The 18522-nt window shown below is 41.7% G+C and overlaps 1 protein-coding gene across 3 annotated transcripts in view; it reads left to right on the top strand.

The window, feature by feature from the left end:
- Window positions 1-18522, top strand: part of SGCG (sarcoglycan gamma) — a 929299-nt gene that overhangs the window by 857243 nt on the left and 53534 nt on the right. For all 3 annotated transcript variants that reach the window (XM_086935198.1, XM_086935197.1, XM_086935199.1), the window contains exons 6-7: window positions 8599-8671; window positions 11560-11683. In XM_086935198.1, coding sequence (XP_086791324.1) covers window positions 8599-8671; window positions 11560-11683 — 197 coding nt within the window. The remainder of the gene's footprint in view (window positions 1-8598; window positions 8672-11559; window positions 11684-18522) is intronic.

Here is an 18522-nt window from a genome sequence, read left to right as displayed (position 1 = left end):
TTGTCCCATCGCCATGGATATAAGCTCCCTTTACACCAGTATTAACCATGAGGATGGTCTTAATGCAGTCAAACAATTTCTATCCATCAGAGATGTTAAATATAACAAGCATAACAAGATGCTATTGAGTATGATACATCTATGTCTAACCAACAATTATTTTTTGTTCAACAAGCAAGTCCATCAGCAATTATGTGGCGTGGCGATAGGGGAATGCTTCTCACCCAGCTACGCATGTTTACATATGGGCTGGTGGGAGGAGCATGTCCTTCGTCATGTCCATGGGGGTGTTTTTAATAACAACATCAAAGAATGGTGGCAATTCATAGATGATGTTTTTGTAATTTGGAAAGGGTCTAACGAATCAGCTCAGAGATTTGTCAATGTCATCAATGATAATACTCTTAACTTGGAATTCACAGCTCATATCAGCAGGGAGAAGATAGAATTCCTGGATGTTGAAGTATATATTGAAAACAATATTGTGCATACTAAATTACACAGAAAGATAACAGCAGGAAATTCTATTCTCCATGTGACCAGTGCACACCCCGGACAACTTATCAAGAGTTTTCCCTATGGGGAATTTCTTAGAATTACGAGAATATGCAGTAACGCAAAATACTCGAGCATCTGTTTAGGTGAATCAGTTCAGAGATTTTTGATCAGAGGCTACAAAATGACAGATTTGAAGGCAGCATTAAATAAAGTACATAATCAATCGAGTACAACAGAGACCCACACAGAAACCAGCGTCAGTGTTGCATTCCCAAGCAGTGAGGTAAGGGAGAACAAAACACAAGTCAGATTAATGACTACCTATAGTTGTCAGCATAAATCGGTCAGACGCATCATCAACAGAAACTGGCCTATTCTTAAATCTGACATAACTATAGCTCCTGAAATAGGTGAATCCCCAGCCATTTCATTCAGACGGGCTCCCTCTATGAGGGATGCCCTAGTCAAATCCAGTCTGGAGGTGCAAGACAAATCTAATTGGCTCTCCAATAGAACTGGATTTTTAGTGCAGCTCCTGTAGGGCATGTAAATTTGGTGTCAATAAAACAGAATTTTCTGATGCATTTTCCCCTGACTCATGTAAAATCAAAGGATTTTTTACATGTAAAACTGACCATACTGTCTACATATTAGAATGTACTTGCCAGCTAAAATATGTAGGCAGCACAAAACTTCAAGTATTCAATCACATCCCACAAAATATCTGGGCTATTGTAAATTCTGAATCCAATTAGCCTGAGGCACGGCACTTCCAATTGGTACATCGAAATAATTTGAATGACTTAAAATATTTTGTGATAGATGCCGTGCCAAAATCCATCAGAGGGGGGAATAGGGAAAGAAAGTTAAGGCAGTTGGAGAGTCAATATATTGTTCAATTGGACACCAAAAGGGTCTAATGGATTGAACACAGGGGAAGATTTGTACAATTCTTTATGAATTTTTATAAACTTTTTATCAATTTTTTGTGGATTTTTCATGAATTATTGTACCAAATGTTTTTTTCTGAATATTTGACATTGATTTTGCTGGGTCCCCATAATGAATGTTTTTGCTGCTCTTTGCTGTTATATAGTTGCTGCTACATATTTTCTGCTATACTCTTGCTCTTTGAGGATGAATTTTATAATAATTTTGATATTCATGATTGTTGTGCGCATGATTTTTAATTGCGGGCGGATGGTTTTAGACAGCCTTTTATGCTTGATTTTTACTGGATTTTAACTGTTTTAACTAATTCCTGGTTTTACTAGTTTTTTTCTGGTGTCTGTGGAGTGGATGGGCTGTTGGGAACCATTTGCCTGTAGTTTTAAATCATGTGTTGAATGGTTATTGGTTTTTATCAATTAGAGATAGATCTACATCAATTCATTCGCTAGGTCCGGTTGTTTGACATAAGACATTGACTGTCAGGTAATTTGATATTTCAGAAATGAATAGATAGGTTATGCACTTTTTGCACTTAGCACTTTAATTGAATATAATTTCATTTGAATCACTCTGGGGAATTAGTTTGTTCAGCCTCTGCAATTTCACAGGTTTCTATGCTGTGAAGTTGCATATAAATAAACATAATAATAATTATGTAGCTAGCCATCTAGGAAGTTCAATGATGGAATTGCTTTTTATGCATTACTATTTCAGCATGCACTGCATATGGTTTCGAAATCTAATTCTAATTATTTTTTTATCACTTTATTAGCACTCTACAAGACTATAATGTTACTTGTTTTAGTGTTTGTGTTTAACATGACCTCTTACCGGCTATATATTAATAGGGCACTTGCCCCTTATTATGTTTATTGTTGTTCTTTCAATTGCAACTATTACATGATTGCACAAGTGAATTTAAATTTGAGAAATCGGAAAGACATGCACAAACACTTTTTGTATTTGCACATATGATTAATTGAACTTGCAGTTATTCATATACAATAGTACTTAGTCTGTTGTCAACCTCTATTGATGAGGGAGGAGTATTTTTCTATAAATGCACTTTATTGGTTGCGGCATGTCATGTGATCAAGACAGGGGTTTCCCTGTCGAAATGCGTGGAGAATAAAGCACTTTAAAACTCATCTTACTGCGTGGTGGTCCGTTTCCTGATCGTCGTCGTCGAGGCTTTTGGTTACATCAGGATTGTGTCTTCAAATGTATATATATATATATACTAGCAGCCCGTCCCAACGTTGTCCGGGTATGAATTGCTGCCGGCCAGTACTATATTGTTCTGTAGGATTTCGTTTTGATAGCATTTCTTATCAGTGACAGGCCTGTGAAACGCTCCGATTCACAGTGCTGATGCACTTAAGAGTGCGCGTTCAGTAGTGTGTGGACTCGAGTTTCCCTTGCAATATTATATAGCGCGAACTTGACAACATGGCATAAGCACAATTTACATTACAGAAGAACACATTCATTTGTGGTAGGCACGGGGAGACAAAGCGATTTGCCTGGAATCACAGGATGTTGAGTTGATGCTGAGATTCGAACGGAGCTCCCCAGCTCTAAAGTTTGCAATTCTAGAACTTGTGGCGGGAGGTGTGTCTAAAAGTGTATGTCGGTGCTCGCCATCAATGAGAGAGACCTGTGCATTTTTCAAATCGGTGATGAAAAAAAATTAGTATGTTGCTGGAGATGTGGGCCGCCATGCCACCAATGTACTTACCAGGGGAGAGTAAACACCCATTATTCCGCAACTTTCTTTCCGCATACCATCACTCTGCATACTTTCATTACGAAAGTACCATGACTCCAAAATGCCGTTATAACGCATGGAATTACATTTTATATGCTTTTACCACGCATACATTTACAACAAAATTCGTTGTAAATGCATGAATGGTAAAAGCATGTTTTTTTTTAATGTTTGGATAAGGTAAGTATGGGTATAGGGGTATATGTTTAGGGGTTCTGAGGTATATGTTTTGGGGTATTTGGGTATTTAAAGGGCTATAGTTTTGGGTTATGGGGTACAGGGGTAGTTTTAGGGTTTAGGGCTAGGTGTGGGTTCTAGGGTACAGTGGTATTTTTAGGGTTCATGGCTAGGTTTGGGTTTTGGGTTATAGGGGTATTTTTAGGGTTCAGGGGTAGGTTTGGGTGTTGGGGTACAGGGGTATTTTAAGGGTTCAGGGCTAGGTTTGGGTTTTGGGGTACAGGGGTATTTTTCGGTTTCAGTGCTAGGTTTGGGTTTCAGGGTACAGGGGTATTTCTGGGTTCAGGGGTAGGTTTGGGTTTTGGGGTACAGGGTTATTTTTATGGTTCAGGGCTAGGTTTGGGTTTTGGGGTACAGGGGTATTTTTAGGGTTCAGGGGTAGGTTTGGGTTTTGGGGTACAGAGGTATTTTAAGGGTTCACAGCTAGGTTTGGGTTTTGGGATACAGGGGTATTTTAGGGTTCAGGGGTAGATTTGGGTTTTGGGGTATAGGGGTATTTTTAGGGTTCACGGCTAGGTTTGGGTTTTGGGGTACAGGGGTATTTTTAGAGTTCAAGGGTAGGTTTGGGTTTTGAGGTACAGGGGTATTTATAGGGTTCAGGGCTAGGTTTGGGTTTTGGGGTACGGGGGTATTTTTAGGGTTTAGGGATAGGTTTGGGTTTTGGGGTACAGGGTATATTTATAGGGTTAAGATGGGTTAGTGTTTAAGGGTGTTGGAGTATTTTAAGGAGTAAGGGTGGGTTATGATTATGGGGTGCAGGGGTATTTAAAGGGAGCAGGGTGGACACCCAGAGCTGGAATGTAAAGAACCTGGGAAGTAAAAACAATGAAATATTGGGCACAACGCTCGCTTTTTTTCCCCGTAATCCCGCGCCCGCACATGCCCATGCCCCCAGCATACGCCTACAGCACACAATATGAGACATGGCATGAAGGGCAGACGTACCACACGTCCCCAGCGTTTGTCACGCCCCCAGCACACGCCCACAGCACAACGCAGACACGCCCACAAGGGACTACTTTGCTGGCATGGTTCTTTTACCTTTTAAATGTATATGTTGAGCGTCTGCATAGCCTATGTCCTTCTGCTGCAACTGCCCTTTCCAATGCTGTATTTGGTGTTGTGATTGGTGCTGTGGTTCCTGAGATTACCCGCCTCAAAGGTTTGGGTTCTCTCTTTATTATATTAGTATTTATTTATATATACGGGGAGGTCGCGCTGTCACTGCACAGACGCTCCACTTGGACTACATTTACCAGCATCCCTTTGCCTGGCAGTGAGTAAGCGCGAGTGGCCAGCGCAACACCCATTGGAGGAGGAACATGACATCATTACAAGAGGGAGCGGCTTCCACTCAGCTGCACCTAGTTTTCTACTAACAGAGAGCGCGGAGCCCCTTGAACAAGGCACTGATGAGAGCCACTGACTGGCTTGAAACGCGTCTGCCCAAGCGTTTCGAGGGACTGCAAGCGCCACGCGCATGAATTTTAAATAAAGCATTTACCCTTCGCCCCGGAGTGTGCCGTACCTTTTTCTACTTTGGAGGAGGCGTTGGTTTGGATATATATATATATATGTATATAAAAACTAGCAGCCCGTCCCGATGTTGTCCGGGGCAGAAGGGGGCTTGGGGCAGCACCGCTGCAGGAGACGCTCAGCAGAGTGGCCAGCAGCGTGGGCAGCAGGAGTGTCGAGTCTGTGTCTGTTTTCCTTAGGGAACCCTTTGCGTGGCGTTGTGAAGACTGTGACGTATGTAATAGCAATAGGCGGGCCATGAATGTAGCGTTCCTACGTAACGTGTCTTGTTGATGGAAGCTGCGCCGTTGATGGAAGCCGCCCCCCTTATAAGGCGTAGTTACAGAACTGATGCGCCGAGTGTGTCTGCCTGAAGTGAATACACATCAACTTCTACATTCATGGCATATGTGAATGTTTTTTCCGTGTACTTACACATGGCGACATCTTTCAAACCCCCCACACACGCTGTTTATGTCACCTCCCTCAGTAAGTTACACCCACGCTCTTTATGTGCCCACCGTCACTATCGCTTACTTCTATAGATGCTTCAATGTTGCAGCGAGTTTCTGTCTTCATGCAGCGAGTTTCTGTGTTACTGAACTCGCAGTGTTTTGTGTGTGCCTGCTGCGCTCTGTGTGCCTGAAGCTCGCAGCCCCTGGAAGCGAGTGACGTTGTATGGACCATGCCCCTCTGCCAATGTTTCCGCCAACAGGTTTAGTTTGACACGCCCATGCTACTCCCTAACAGCAGAAGAATGCCCACAAGGAACTACTTTACCCTGAATATTGTTTTCCCTTTGTGATGTATATGTTGCCCAAATGTATAGCCTATGTCCATCTCCTGGACCTCCCCTTTCCAACTCTGTATTGGGTGTTGTGATTGGTGGTGTACTTTTCGAGTATACCTGGCTCAAAGGACACAGTTCTCTCTTTATAATAGTAGTATAGATGTATATATGTATGTATGTATGTATGTATGTATATATATATATATATATATATATATATATATATCCCATAACTCCAACAAAAGTCCAATCCGAGCACAGAATCCAAATTACCTCAGTGCAATGTTTATTTGATTTTCCCACTCATGTCCATGACGCCTTTCGGCCAAAACAATGGGATTCCTCACATACAAAACAGAGCCTCATGGTACTTTTTTTTTAATGTATTACTAATCTCGTAGTCAATCTGCATTTTTTATAGTGCTGATAGGCTCTTGTAAACATAATAAACACCACACTTACATGCAAATCTGTAAATTGCAAAAGTGGTGTTACAATTTGGTAGAGTCAATGGCCAAGAGGCTTGCTGGTCAGGCCGCTCCCCACGCCGCATAGCACCTCTGCTGTGTCCGTGCCTCTGCCCCATGCTGCCGTAGGTTCGCCGCTCCATTGCGCGCCTAAGTGCCTGCTGTGTACTTGATTTTACTGCCCATTATTCTTTGTGCCCCTTGGTATTGTTAAGTGTTTTTTCTTCTGCCATTTGTCTTCCACTATTTGTTTGTCACCAGTCCCTGGCCCCCTTTTTTGCCACCAGCACCCCGCTCTGACCCTTGCTTTTGCCGCTGCTTCTCTACGGCCCTGCCCCCGCGCTCTCCCATAGGCCACCTGCTCCCAGCTGCTCCTCCCTCCCTTCTCACCTTATATGGAGGCCGCTGCATGGCCGCGCAGCTGGTGCACCTAAGGCAAACCCGTCTGTGCCTGGATCGCTCCCTGCGCCAGAACCCCTGGCCCCTGCAAACACCACAACAACCGACAGCGCTACGTTGCCAGCACCCTCCACGCACTCAACTCTGGATGAAAACACACCTGCTACCAGGTCTCCCCGAAGCGCACCCAAGGACCCTTCACCTGCCGGAACTGCAGCTTCACCAGTAATCGGCCCGCAAACCACCTACCGAAGGACCCAACTACCTCAGATGCATACTCCTCAACACCCACTCCGCCGCAAACACGCCGTCAAACTATGGGACCTCCTCGATTCTACCTCCCTTGACATCCCCTTCCTGATGGAGACCTGGCTGAACCCCACCTCAGCTCCCTACATCGCCCTTCCAGAAGGCTACAAGATCACCCGCAGGGACCGCACCAATGGCATAGGAGGAGGAATCTCCATTGTCCACAGGAACACCATCAGAGTCTCAACCAACACCGACCATACCCTCAGCACCGCCGAACACATGCACTTCCAAATTCACACCGACCCCAAAACCACCCTTAGAGGAACCCTCGTATACAGACCCCCCGGACCCCTACCACAGTTTAGTGACTCCATCGCCAACTTCTTCGGCAACTTCATCGGCACACACGCCTTCACCTCCACGGACTACATCCTCCTCGGGGACCTGAACTTCTACCTCGTGTGGGCCCCCAGAGTGAAGGAGAGGTGGGGGGTGCACACGGGGGATACCTGTGGTACCCCCCTGCATTTGAAACACCCGGTGCCTGCCACTTTGTCTATGCAAATGCATTAATGCATTTTTAGCATTGTGGCGGGCGGTGTAGAGAGCCCGCCACAATGCTAAAAATGCAGGATATGCACACCACTGTGGCGGGCACATCTTAATACCCCCCACGGGATCCCGGTCCCTTTTTTCGAAGGGCATCCTAATGGGGGCCCAAGTTTTGACAATGGTCATTAATTCTGTTGTAGGGTCTTTCCCGAGTGGTCAGTAGGTACTCTTGTCATTTAAAAGTCGCAATGCTTCTTGCCAATAGTCATTAATGTTAAGGATGTCTGTGGCTCCTCCTTTATCAGCCAGTTTTTTGGTAATATTGGAATACTCTGGATAAGTTTTGTAATGTTCTATTTGGCTATTGACAATTTTTCCCTTGACTAGTTGTTCAATGCTAAAGGCTGAAACTAGGTTAATGTCCTATTGAGACAATTGGAGAAGAGAAATGGTGGTTCTCTTGATTCGTCTTGGAAATAGTTGTGAGATTTTATCTTCCTTATTGTCTCCTGGAATTCTTTTGGAAACATGAATGGGTTTGGAGCAGGTATAGGTATGAATCCTCATCCTTTATTAACCCCTTCGCTGCGGGGGGTAATTCCCCCGCTGTGCTGGAGGGTGTGGGGGGGCGCGCACAGCGCCCGCATGCACATGACGAGCTCAGCTCGTCATGAGGCATGGCGCTCCGGTGCTCATGACAAGCTGAGCTCGTCACAGGTGCACCCATTCCCGTGGAACGCTCAGCACAGCAGGGGAATAATCCCCGCGTGTGAGCGTTCCACAGCTCATGACGACCTGAGCTCGTCATGAGCACCTGAGCGCCGTGCCTCATGACGAGCTCAGCTCGTCATGAGCATCGATGGTGTTAAGGACCGGGGTCAGAGAAGTTGACTGCCTTGATAAAATGCAAGTTGGTTCCACGGTGCCAACTTTTGAACAAGTATAAAGAAAAATTGTACTGCCATTTCAATGATGATTTGATCCATCTGTCTTAATTAGTTGCATGGGTGATGAATAGAAAGTAAGACATTTATTTTTTTACTTCATGCTTATGTATAGGGGGTTTCTGAATCTGTTGTAGCGTGAACATGCGTGTGATTGCTCAGAGATTTCTGATTGTTTAGAATGTATTTATTTTAATTGATTCTGTGGTTTGTATTGCCTTTCAGGGCCTGAAGGTGCACTTTTTGAACACTCTGTTGAGACGCCTCTTGTTATGGGCGACCCTTCAAAGCAGCTACGGTAAGTCCTTAAAACAGTTATGGTAAGACTTGAACTTGATGAACAGATTGGTAGCTTTGGGTGCTTCTCTTTTACTTCTGCTCATGTACATAATTTGTCTCTTGAGTTCTTTACATGCAATAGCTTCAGGAACATACTTACCATGTGCTTGTTGCGCATGCATGGTTAACTGCAAGATAGATGGGTTAGTCAGTATGCAGTCATAGATGTGTGTAAGCAGCTTCACATTGAGTGTACACATTTAGATTTAGAGGAGAGAAAATAACACATTTCAATTTTTTCTTGAAAATTTTATCTCCTGCTCTAAAAAAATATTTCCCAACATTACGCCGCTTCCAACACTTCTCCTTTAGTCAAGGACAGATTGGTGCAAAATATTGCACTATCAGCATCAAGTACACCTACATGTCGGGCTTCAGATTAGCATAGTAAATATAAATCAGGAGTTTTGTGAGCGCTTTCGGGTGCTGGTGAACAGATGGCTCCTTGTCAGAGACATCATTTTGCAATTTCTGGACTTTCATCCAAATTTCTGTGAATTCTGTTAGTTGTAGTCTTCGGTAGCTTCACTTAAATATTCTATACTAACACTCCTGAAAATAATGACTTGTAAAAGAAAAAGAACAATAGTCTGTGTGCCATTTACATGGAGTCCCAGGTCACTCTATCAAAGTCATTACCTTGTGGGTGTTCACCAAATGTATATTTTATATCTCTTGCAACAAGCACCAATATATTTAATTGTACCCTTAAAATAATTCCCTTATGTTTATTAAAGAAATACCAGAACATAACCTTTAACAATTATGTTTTGGTACTTTCACAAACTCTCCTGAGTTTTGGAATGCCTTTAGAAGCAAGGAACACTGCCTGACAATTGTTCTTTTTCCGCGATCCGTGGCTTCGAGGACATTTGTGCTTGTTTGCGCTTTCAAAATGCGTGTTCGCAAGATATTACTCCCCGAGCATGCAAACAGCATTCACGAACAAGAAAAAAGCATCACGAAATGGCAGAACATGCAATTCCTCGTGTTCGCAGAACTTTTGCGTGCTCTCAGAGATTTTTTACTGTTTCGCAGAGCTCTGCTTAGCGCCACTACGCAAATTCCGCCCATCCCTAGTATTTTTGTCATGTCTTCCTCTGAGGGTATGCCACATATATAGCAGTGTTACGACAGTGTAAATAGATTCTTTCCTATTCTCAAAATAGAATACCATTTTTTAATGTTTTTTGGGAACTCAGGTTTTAGCCATAAAAAGCAAAATTAAAAAGGTACATTTCAAGATTGTCAGGGCTGTTATTTTACTGTTCATGACTGCAATGGATACTGGAAAAAAAAATGCACTGCATATTTAATCAGGCGATGAGTGCATATTTGTATAACCTGTTGCCTACACTCTCAACATCTAGATTAACTGTAAAACCCAATATCAGGGTGGAGGAATGCCAGCATCTATCTACAAAGCTCTGAACCACTGGTATGACCTGACCGAACTTTGCAGTCCATGGTCATTCCCAGCAGAACAGAGACACTGCCCCACATCATGAAGCCGATCACGCCTTAAAGTGCAGTGTGCACTGAAATTTCAACTGCTTTAAATGTATATATTTGGATAGTGCATGTCTGCCAGATGGCTTAAAAAATGAAGTACAGATATACATCACCCAGGAAAAATGCCTACCCAAAACCAGGGTACATAGGGGCATATTATCAAGGCGGTTTATCTCCGCTTTTTTGGCTTTAAAAGCCAAGAAAGCGGAGCTAAAATTATCTCCCTATTACCTAGCTGTCGCTAACACCTGTTAGGGACAGCTAGTAGGAGATAGCGACCATCTTGGGCCCCCCTTTGCATGTCAGAGAAATTTATCACTAAAGACATGCAAAGTGGGCGTGCCAAGATGTTAGTGACTGGAAACAGTCGCTAACATCGCTATCTCCTATTACCAACTTTTGGAGATATTTGCGCTAAGCGCGAATATCTCCAAAAGCTAACACCTGTCCTGAGCAGTTCTTAGCCATGTTATCCAATGGGAGGTGGATAACATGGCTAAGAGCATTAGCTCGGTAATGCATGAATATCGCTGACTTTTCAGCGAAATCGCTGCAGGTCGGCGATAAATTTTTGTCTCTAACCAAGCAATAGTGATAATTATCGCTATTGCTTGGTAATATGCCCCTCAATTTTTAGATTATAACTGGGAAAGATCTAACAAATCTGATCCCTGTGTGGTGCTCCCACACTACCAGAGTATATATAATATAGATTGTGGATTTTTTCTCAATTGAATATTTGCATGTTGCTAAACTGCATTAGCCTTCATTATAGAAAAGGCATTATAGTCCCTCTGTGATAGTTACTCATGCCTGGTAGATGTTGCTGTACACAATTAGGACACAAAAGTAGGACTTTCATCTTGCTTGTAACTATCTCCATTTATGGAGTACTAAACTCAGGAAACATTTAGCCTTTCAAGATACATTTAATATATGACCAAGATTTGATGAAGTTAATAAAGCTGATATAAAAAAATTATATTGTTAGAATAACTCAAATTTGGGCAATTAAAGTGTTATAATTTACATTGTGAACCTTGCAAATGAATATGTCATAAAGAGCGGTTATTAGGCCTTATACTAATTAGCCACTACATTGATAATTTAGACTAATAAAATTATAATAGAACGTCAAACAAACCCAATGGCATGTTTACGGAAGATTTAAAAAACCATGCTCAACAATGTGCCATGCTCAACAATGTGTGTCAAGGCACAATCAATAGAATGAATTTACTAAAATACACAAAGCACAATATGGATAAAGCTTGTGGTACAACATGCACCTCTAAAATCATATATGCAGCAGATGTTTTCACTTCTTTCTTTCAGGCTGGAGTCTCCTACTCGAACCCTGACTATGGACGCTCCTAAGGGTGTAACTATAAAGGCGCAAGCAGGGAACATTAAAGTTCTTTCCCATAAGGACATCTCATTACACAGCAGTGATGGAACGGTGAGCCTCATACACATGTATGCATGATTTTACCAACCATGTCATGGTCCTCTAAAGTAAAGACTTTTTTCCAGTAGCAGCTCATCCACAGGGGCAAACGAGTGTTGACCCTCCATCTAGGTGCTGCCATTCAGAATATGATAGCTTGACTGTTTTCCTCAATTTGTAATTCTCCTAAGTTAATTGAAAATATGTATACATGGTCATGGAGGTCACAAAATGCAATTTTGCAGTTACAATTACGTCATGGAAACAGTTTGATCCTCCTCTCGCAATGCCTATAGATGGAAGGGGGCCTGTAAATCAAAGTGTACATGTTGGGTTGGACACGACGTGGGGCGAGACCAATCTGACAAGTGCACCTTAAAGGCCTCTAAACCGGTTTCATTTTAAAGAGCCTGGGGGAACTGCTTTAAATGTGTGCAGCTTGTTTCTTTCATAACTGTTTATATTTTTCCCTTATTGTTTTTGTTAAGGAAATGTATTTGACTACTATCCCTGCTGCAATAATATCTGTTTCACCTCCAGAATTTGATGTATTGGGCTCACTCATCACATGGCTTTCATGAAAGACATTTACATTCCGTGACTTTTTTTATGTTTGAAAGCTTTATTGAAAAGTTATAAATGCAGAGAGACATCAGCAAAAACAGAAAATATGTTCAAACATAGTAGTATCAAACATTAACAATGCTAATATCAATGTTTAAGAACAGAAAAAGCATTTTATGGGGGGTTTTAAAGATCAAGGGAGGAAAAAGGGAAAAAGATGGGAAAGAAGGAAGGGGAAAGGGAAAGAAAATAACATGGCAAGCATAAATTAATACGAAAGATAACTACGGCATATAATCAAATAGTATAAATAACTAATACAAAGTGATCAATATAAAAGGTGATATAACATAAGAGACCTATAAAAAATAGAGGAAGGAGAGAATTGAAATCTTCAAGGAGGCTTAAAATGTTCTGAACAAATACGTGTAGGTCTTTTCAGAGCAAGCTTATCCAAGTATGTAGTGAGACGTAACCAGTAAAGATCAGTATTGGGCATGGGTTTGCAGGAAGAAGCAAAGGCAACATCAAGCCGGTGAAAGTGACATAAAGTATACCACCAACCTTGTATGGAGATGTTCGTAGGGGTTTCCAGTTAGATGAGATGTGTTGGAATGCAAGAGCAAGCATGAGATCAAAGAGACCATGGGTATGTGCAGGGAGGTTTAAAGAATCAGAAAGGCTACCTAGAAAGAGAAGAGTGTTTGAGTAGGGGACAGAGAGAGTAAAAATACGGGAAAGATATAGCCAAACTTTCTCCCAGAAAGTAGAAACATCAGGACATAAAAAGAACATATGAAGAAGATCAGAATTAGGAGAGCCGCAAGTCCAGCATTTAGAGTCAGCAGAGGGACTGAAATGCGACAAGGAGAGCGGAGAGAGATAAAGTCTATGATAGAAATAAAATAAAGATTGAGTAAGAGAAGCAAACGAGAAATTTTTAATGATTTGGACAAAAGTTTGTCCCAGACAGCAACAGACCAGCTGCACCCAAAATCTGCTTTCCAGGAAACCTCCAATTTAGTTTTAGGATGTTCTGGATTAGGAGAGGAGAAAAATGTATAAATAAGAGAAGCTTTAGGAAGAGTATGGAGGATTTTAAGAAGGGGAGATGGAGACATTAACGAAGTTGAAGAAGGAAGAGAATAATAACGGTCGGGAATTATTGCAATGAGAATATACATTTTTGCAAAAAAGATCAGGGACAATGGAATAAAATTTGAAATTGGGGGAAAGAGCAAGGTAAGAGCCTGTCAAATAGTTGATTAACCCACATGACAACCCTTAACCTCCAAGTGTTCCAAAAGATGGGTCTATTAGTAAGAAGGATAAGAGAATTGTACCAAATGGGAGAGTTTAAAAAGGATTCAAGCGTGATGATATTAGAGCAAACCATGGGTCTTAAAAGAGAAGAGGAATGTTTGAATAAAGGAAAAGAGGTATAGATGGTCTTGGCAGAGAAGCGTATCACTTCAGCAAAGGAAAAGGGTGTTACTAATGCTTGTTCAATAAGAAGCCAAAGAGGAGTAAAAGGGGAAGGATCTGATGAAAGCCATTTCAAAGCTTGGCATAAAGAGAAGGACTGATGGTAGATATGAAAGTCTGGAAAGCTAACTCCACCATTAAATTTGGGTTTACGGAGAGCTGCGAGAGAAATTCTAGACTTTTTATGTTTCCAGAGAAATTTTGAAATAGAAGAATCAATACGCTTAAAATAAAAGGCAGGAATATGAACTGGTAACATAGAAAAAATACAGATTAAAATAGGAGCTATCATCATCTTAATTGTATCTCGACGACCCCATCAGGAAAGAAAAAGAGGGTTCCAAGTGACGAACGAATGATCAATTTGGAATAACACTGCTGACATATTTAATTTGATTGAGGAGGAAATAGAGTTAAACCAAATACCTAGATATTTAATCTTTGAACTATTCCAGGCAAAGCCAGTAGATGAGAAAAGATGTGGAAGACAGGTTTTGGTGAGAGGAAGGATTTCAGTTTTATCCGAAATAATTTTGTATCCTGAGACTAGAGAGAATGAGTCGAATTCAGACAATAAAGGGGGGACAAAGATTTCTGGATTAGAGATGAACAAGAGAATATCATCCGCATAAGCAGAGAGCTTCAATTGATCGACACCATAGGGAGAAATAGAGGAATTACTATGAATGGAGGACAAAAATGGCTCAAGGGCCAGGACAAAAAGAAGCGGAGACAAAGGACAGCCTTGGCAAACACCTCTCTGAAGAGTAAAGAGGAAGAAAGCCGACCATTAACAAGTACCAAGGCCTTGGGGGCACAGTACAACAGAGAAATAAGGGATATAAAATTGAGACCAAAACCGTGCCAGCGTAAGGAGGCAAACATAAAAGACCAGTCAACCCTGTCAAAGGCCTTTTCTGCATCAACAGAAATAGCGGCCAAAGGAAACGAAAGAGATGGGGCTTTATTCAAGACATTAAGATAGAGATGAGAGTTATCAGAAGTGAGTCTGCCTTTTACAAAGCCACATTGCTCTTTACCTATGAGATGGGGCATAAAGGGATCTAAATGCAAAGCAAGTAATTTAGCAAATATTTTATAATCTACATTAACTAAAGAAATCGGACGATAATTTTTACAAAATTGGGGGGTCACGGCCATCTTTCGGGATAAGGCAAATGATAGCATCTTGAAAAGTGCCTTCCGCCGTACCAGACGAATAAAATGATTGAAAGAGTGTTAAAAGTTTGGGTAACAAAAGGTTGAAAAAATGTAAATAAAATTCAAAAGGGAAACCATCAGGTTTACCTTTAGAAAGTAATGTTAAAGCCACGGAGAGCTCATGTAATTACAGGCCATGCTCAAGGTCCGTAAAATTGAGAAGGGGGTTAGGAGATTTAGGAAGTTTCTCAAAGTATTTCTGAATAAGAGAAGCAGTAGTAGGGTTTTCAGGGGTATAGAGTTGTTGATTAAAAGATTGAAATTGGTTAAGTATTTCTTCATCTTTATGAAGGGGAATATCAGTAGAAGAGTAAATAGACTCTATAAGAGTACGCTCTTTGCGAGATTTAAGATAATTAGCTAAAAGTTTTCCTGATTTGTTGCGTCCTCCATAATAACGAGCACTACTACGTAGAAGAATTGAGGATGCATTATCTGTAGTAAATTTATTAAATTCTAATTTTGCTTTCAAAAGGTCTGGTGACATAGATTTGTCTGAGGAAGTATAGAATTTATGTTCCAAAGATTTTATATGTGCTAGGGATGATTTCCACTTCTGGAGGAATTGTTTCTTTTTCCTGGAAACAAAGTCAATAATGAATCCTCTTGCGATAGCTTTAAAGGAATCCCAAAGGATATGAGGAGGGGTACTAGGATCATTATTAATTAGAAAAAAGTCTTTAATAAAAGAGGTAAAAGAGGAGGAGAAGAGTGGGTCAGTAAGAAGTGTACTATTAAAGCGCCAGCGAGAGGGTTTGGGATGCGGTGGGAGTAAGTCAAGAACTGTGACAATAGGGGCATGATCCGAAATCACAATGGGCGCCATAGAAGAAGACAGTACATTTTGAGATAGAGGTTGAGAAACAAAAATGTAGTCAAGCCAAGAAAAAGAAGAGTGAGGAGGAGAAAAAAAGAATAATCCAAAGAATCAGAATGAGAGAGTCGCCAAGAGTCAACAAAGTGTGATTGGGAAATAGCGTTAAGAAATTGTTTGGGAGATTTGTGGGGTATAAAGCGGACTGTGGATTTACGATCAAGAAATGGATCGACAATCTGGTTACAATCGCCACCCAAAATAAAGAAATCATCCTTATGTAGAATGCATTTGTTCATAATCAAAGGCCAAAAAGAATCATCAGGTTGTGTAGGACCATAAACATTAAAAACAGTTAGAGAAATGGAATTAATGAGCAGCTTAGCGAGTGTCCATCTACCATCAGCATCATTCTCCTGCAACAAAACTTTACTTTTTTTTAAAAAAATGTATTCAAAAGTTTTTACAACATTTATTCCCCTTGCACAGGACATGAAAAAAACAAAGAATACAATCCATTTTCGACTTTCTAGGACATTTCTGTATCTCAGGTTTCAATATTTTGTCCTAGCATAACATAGAGGGTAACCAAGAGCATCAATCGGAACAGCTAGTAAAGAAAACTGCGAAGGAGGATCATATAAATATATACATAACACCAAGGATACAGCGCAGTTAATATTCCTGATCTACATTGCACACCCGCCTGGAAACCCTATGGAAGTTCTGTATTTCCCGCCACCCTATTCTTCCAATCTGTTATTGGTTTCCAGATCTGAAGACCAAGTGATCTGCCCTTCTTCCCTTTTCTGGCATATAACGCTTTTTCCATGTTGTATATATACAAAAGCCTGGCCAACCATTGCTGCATAGTAGGGGGGAGCTTATCTCGCAATGCCAAAGCTATGCATTTACGAAATACTGCCATGGCTACAAACACAAAGTTCTCCAACTGTGGTTGCTCTCCAGTCCCGTCCAATCCCATTAATATTGCTTTGGGTGTCATCGTTAACTTACAGTTCAGCGATCTATCAAGAAACCCTTAGATTTCTTTTATCAGGGGGACCAGGTTGGGACATTCGCCAAGCATGTGCACTATGTCTCCCTCTTGGCTATCGCATCTTGGGCATGTTATCCCTTGTGTGCCCCCCCCCCACTGTGCAATTGTGGCTGGAGTGTAGTATAGCTTAAACAGGGTTTTGTAGTGTTGGGCTTGCAATGATGAAGAGCGGAGAACTTCCTGTCCCATCTTCAGTGACTTCTCAAAGATCACCTTCGTAATCCCTAGCGTATCCATCCATTTTGCTTCAAATTTACCCAATTCGTCTCCCCTGTGTGCTATAAGTTCGGCATAGAACCTTTTAATCATGCAGCTGTGTCCCCCTTCAATTACTTGTAGTATTGTATTATCTCCGAATCCTAAATGTCCTCCTCTCTTTCCAGCCAGTAAGCTTCTTGTCTGCAAGTACTTAAAAAATGTCCTTGTACCCCAAATTTTCTCTGTAGTTCTGAGAATTGGCGCACTCCTAGCGGGCCTATCAGATCCCCCATTCTTTTCACTCCTAACCGTCCCCATTCCTTGAAGACAGCATCAGCAAAGATCTCTGGGGGTAATGTGGGGTCGTTCCCTAACCTAGTATATGCATGATATCTACCCAGTCCAAAACTCTTTTTAAACGCCTTCCACACCTTGTAGGCTGCCTCCAATGTCTTGAATCTGGTCCTCTTAAAGTAGCTCGGTCAGTGTATCTCAGGAACACATTCTGTGCCTCCTCACCTAGAATCAAACCAAACATCTCTGACGAGCTGGTGTAGATTTCTACTTCCATCTCAGCCCCGCCAGTGAGACCCGTTATTTGCTGCAACACTGCTGCCCAGTAATAGAGTCTCAGATCCGATAGTGCCCACCCCACCCTCTCTCTTGGTAATGCCATGAATTCTTGTTTTGCCCTGTGACCAAATAAACCAGTTTAATATAAGCTCTATTCCACTAAAGAAAAGTGGGCTAAAATAAAGAGATAGTTCTAAATAAGTATAGGAATTTCGGGAGGAAATTCATTTTGATAGAATTTACCCTGCCAACTGTGGACATGTGCAGATTGTGTACCCTATCCAGATCCTTCTTCGCTTTCACGGTGATAGGAGAAGTGTTAGGTCCACTAGATTGCCCAAGTCAGCAGTGATAGTTACTCCTAAGTAAACCCCCTCGTCCACCACCCGTGGATCTGTGCATGTTGCGTATGTATTCTTTATAATTTGTGTCTTAGTTTAATGCATACCCCGCACCCTGCCCAAATTGCTCCACCTCCTGCTCTATTATACTGATAGCCTCTGCAGGTGAGGGCGTGATAATTGCAATGTCATCTGCGTATGCTAGTACCTTAATCGGTCCTATTTTAGTATCTAGCGGTCTAATTCGATCATTTACCTCCAGTTTCTTAATAAATGGGTCTATGTATAATGCAAAGAGCAGGGGTGAGCACGGGCACCACTGTTGTGTGCCCCATGTAATTCTAAATGGCATAGTGCGGCCTGCATTCACCCTTACACACACCGTTGGCCCTGCGTACAGTGATTGCATTGATTTTATAAATCCTGCTCCAATTCTCCCTTTCCTTAGCACTGCCCACAGAAATTCCAACGCCACGCGGTCGAAGGCCTTTTCGGCATCTAACAGCATAGCTGCCATTGGTTTCCCCTCCACCCCTTGTACATCAAATAGCGTAAACATCTTTCTAACGTGAAGTGTAGTTCCTCTTTGTGGAAT

This window comes from Lissotriton vulgaris, chromosome 8 (genome assembly GCF_964263255.1).
Source record: "Lissotriton vulgaris chromosome 8, aLisVul1.2, whole genome shotgun sequence".
Lineage (NCBI taxonomy): Eukaryota > Metazoa > Chordata > Amphibia > Caudata > Salamandridae > Lissotriton > Lissotriton vulgaris.
The sequence above is the reverse complement of the archived record's forward strand: the minus strand, read 5'-3'. Positions and strand labels throughout refer to the sequence as shown.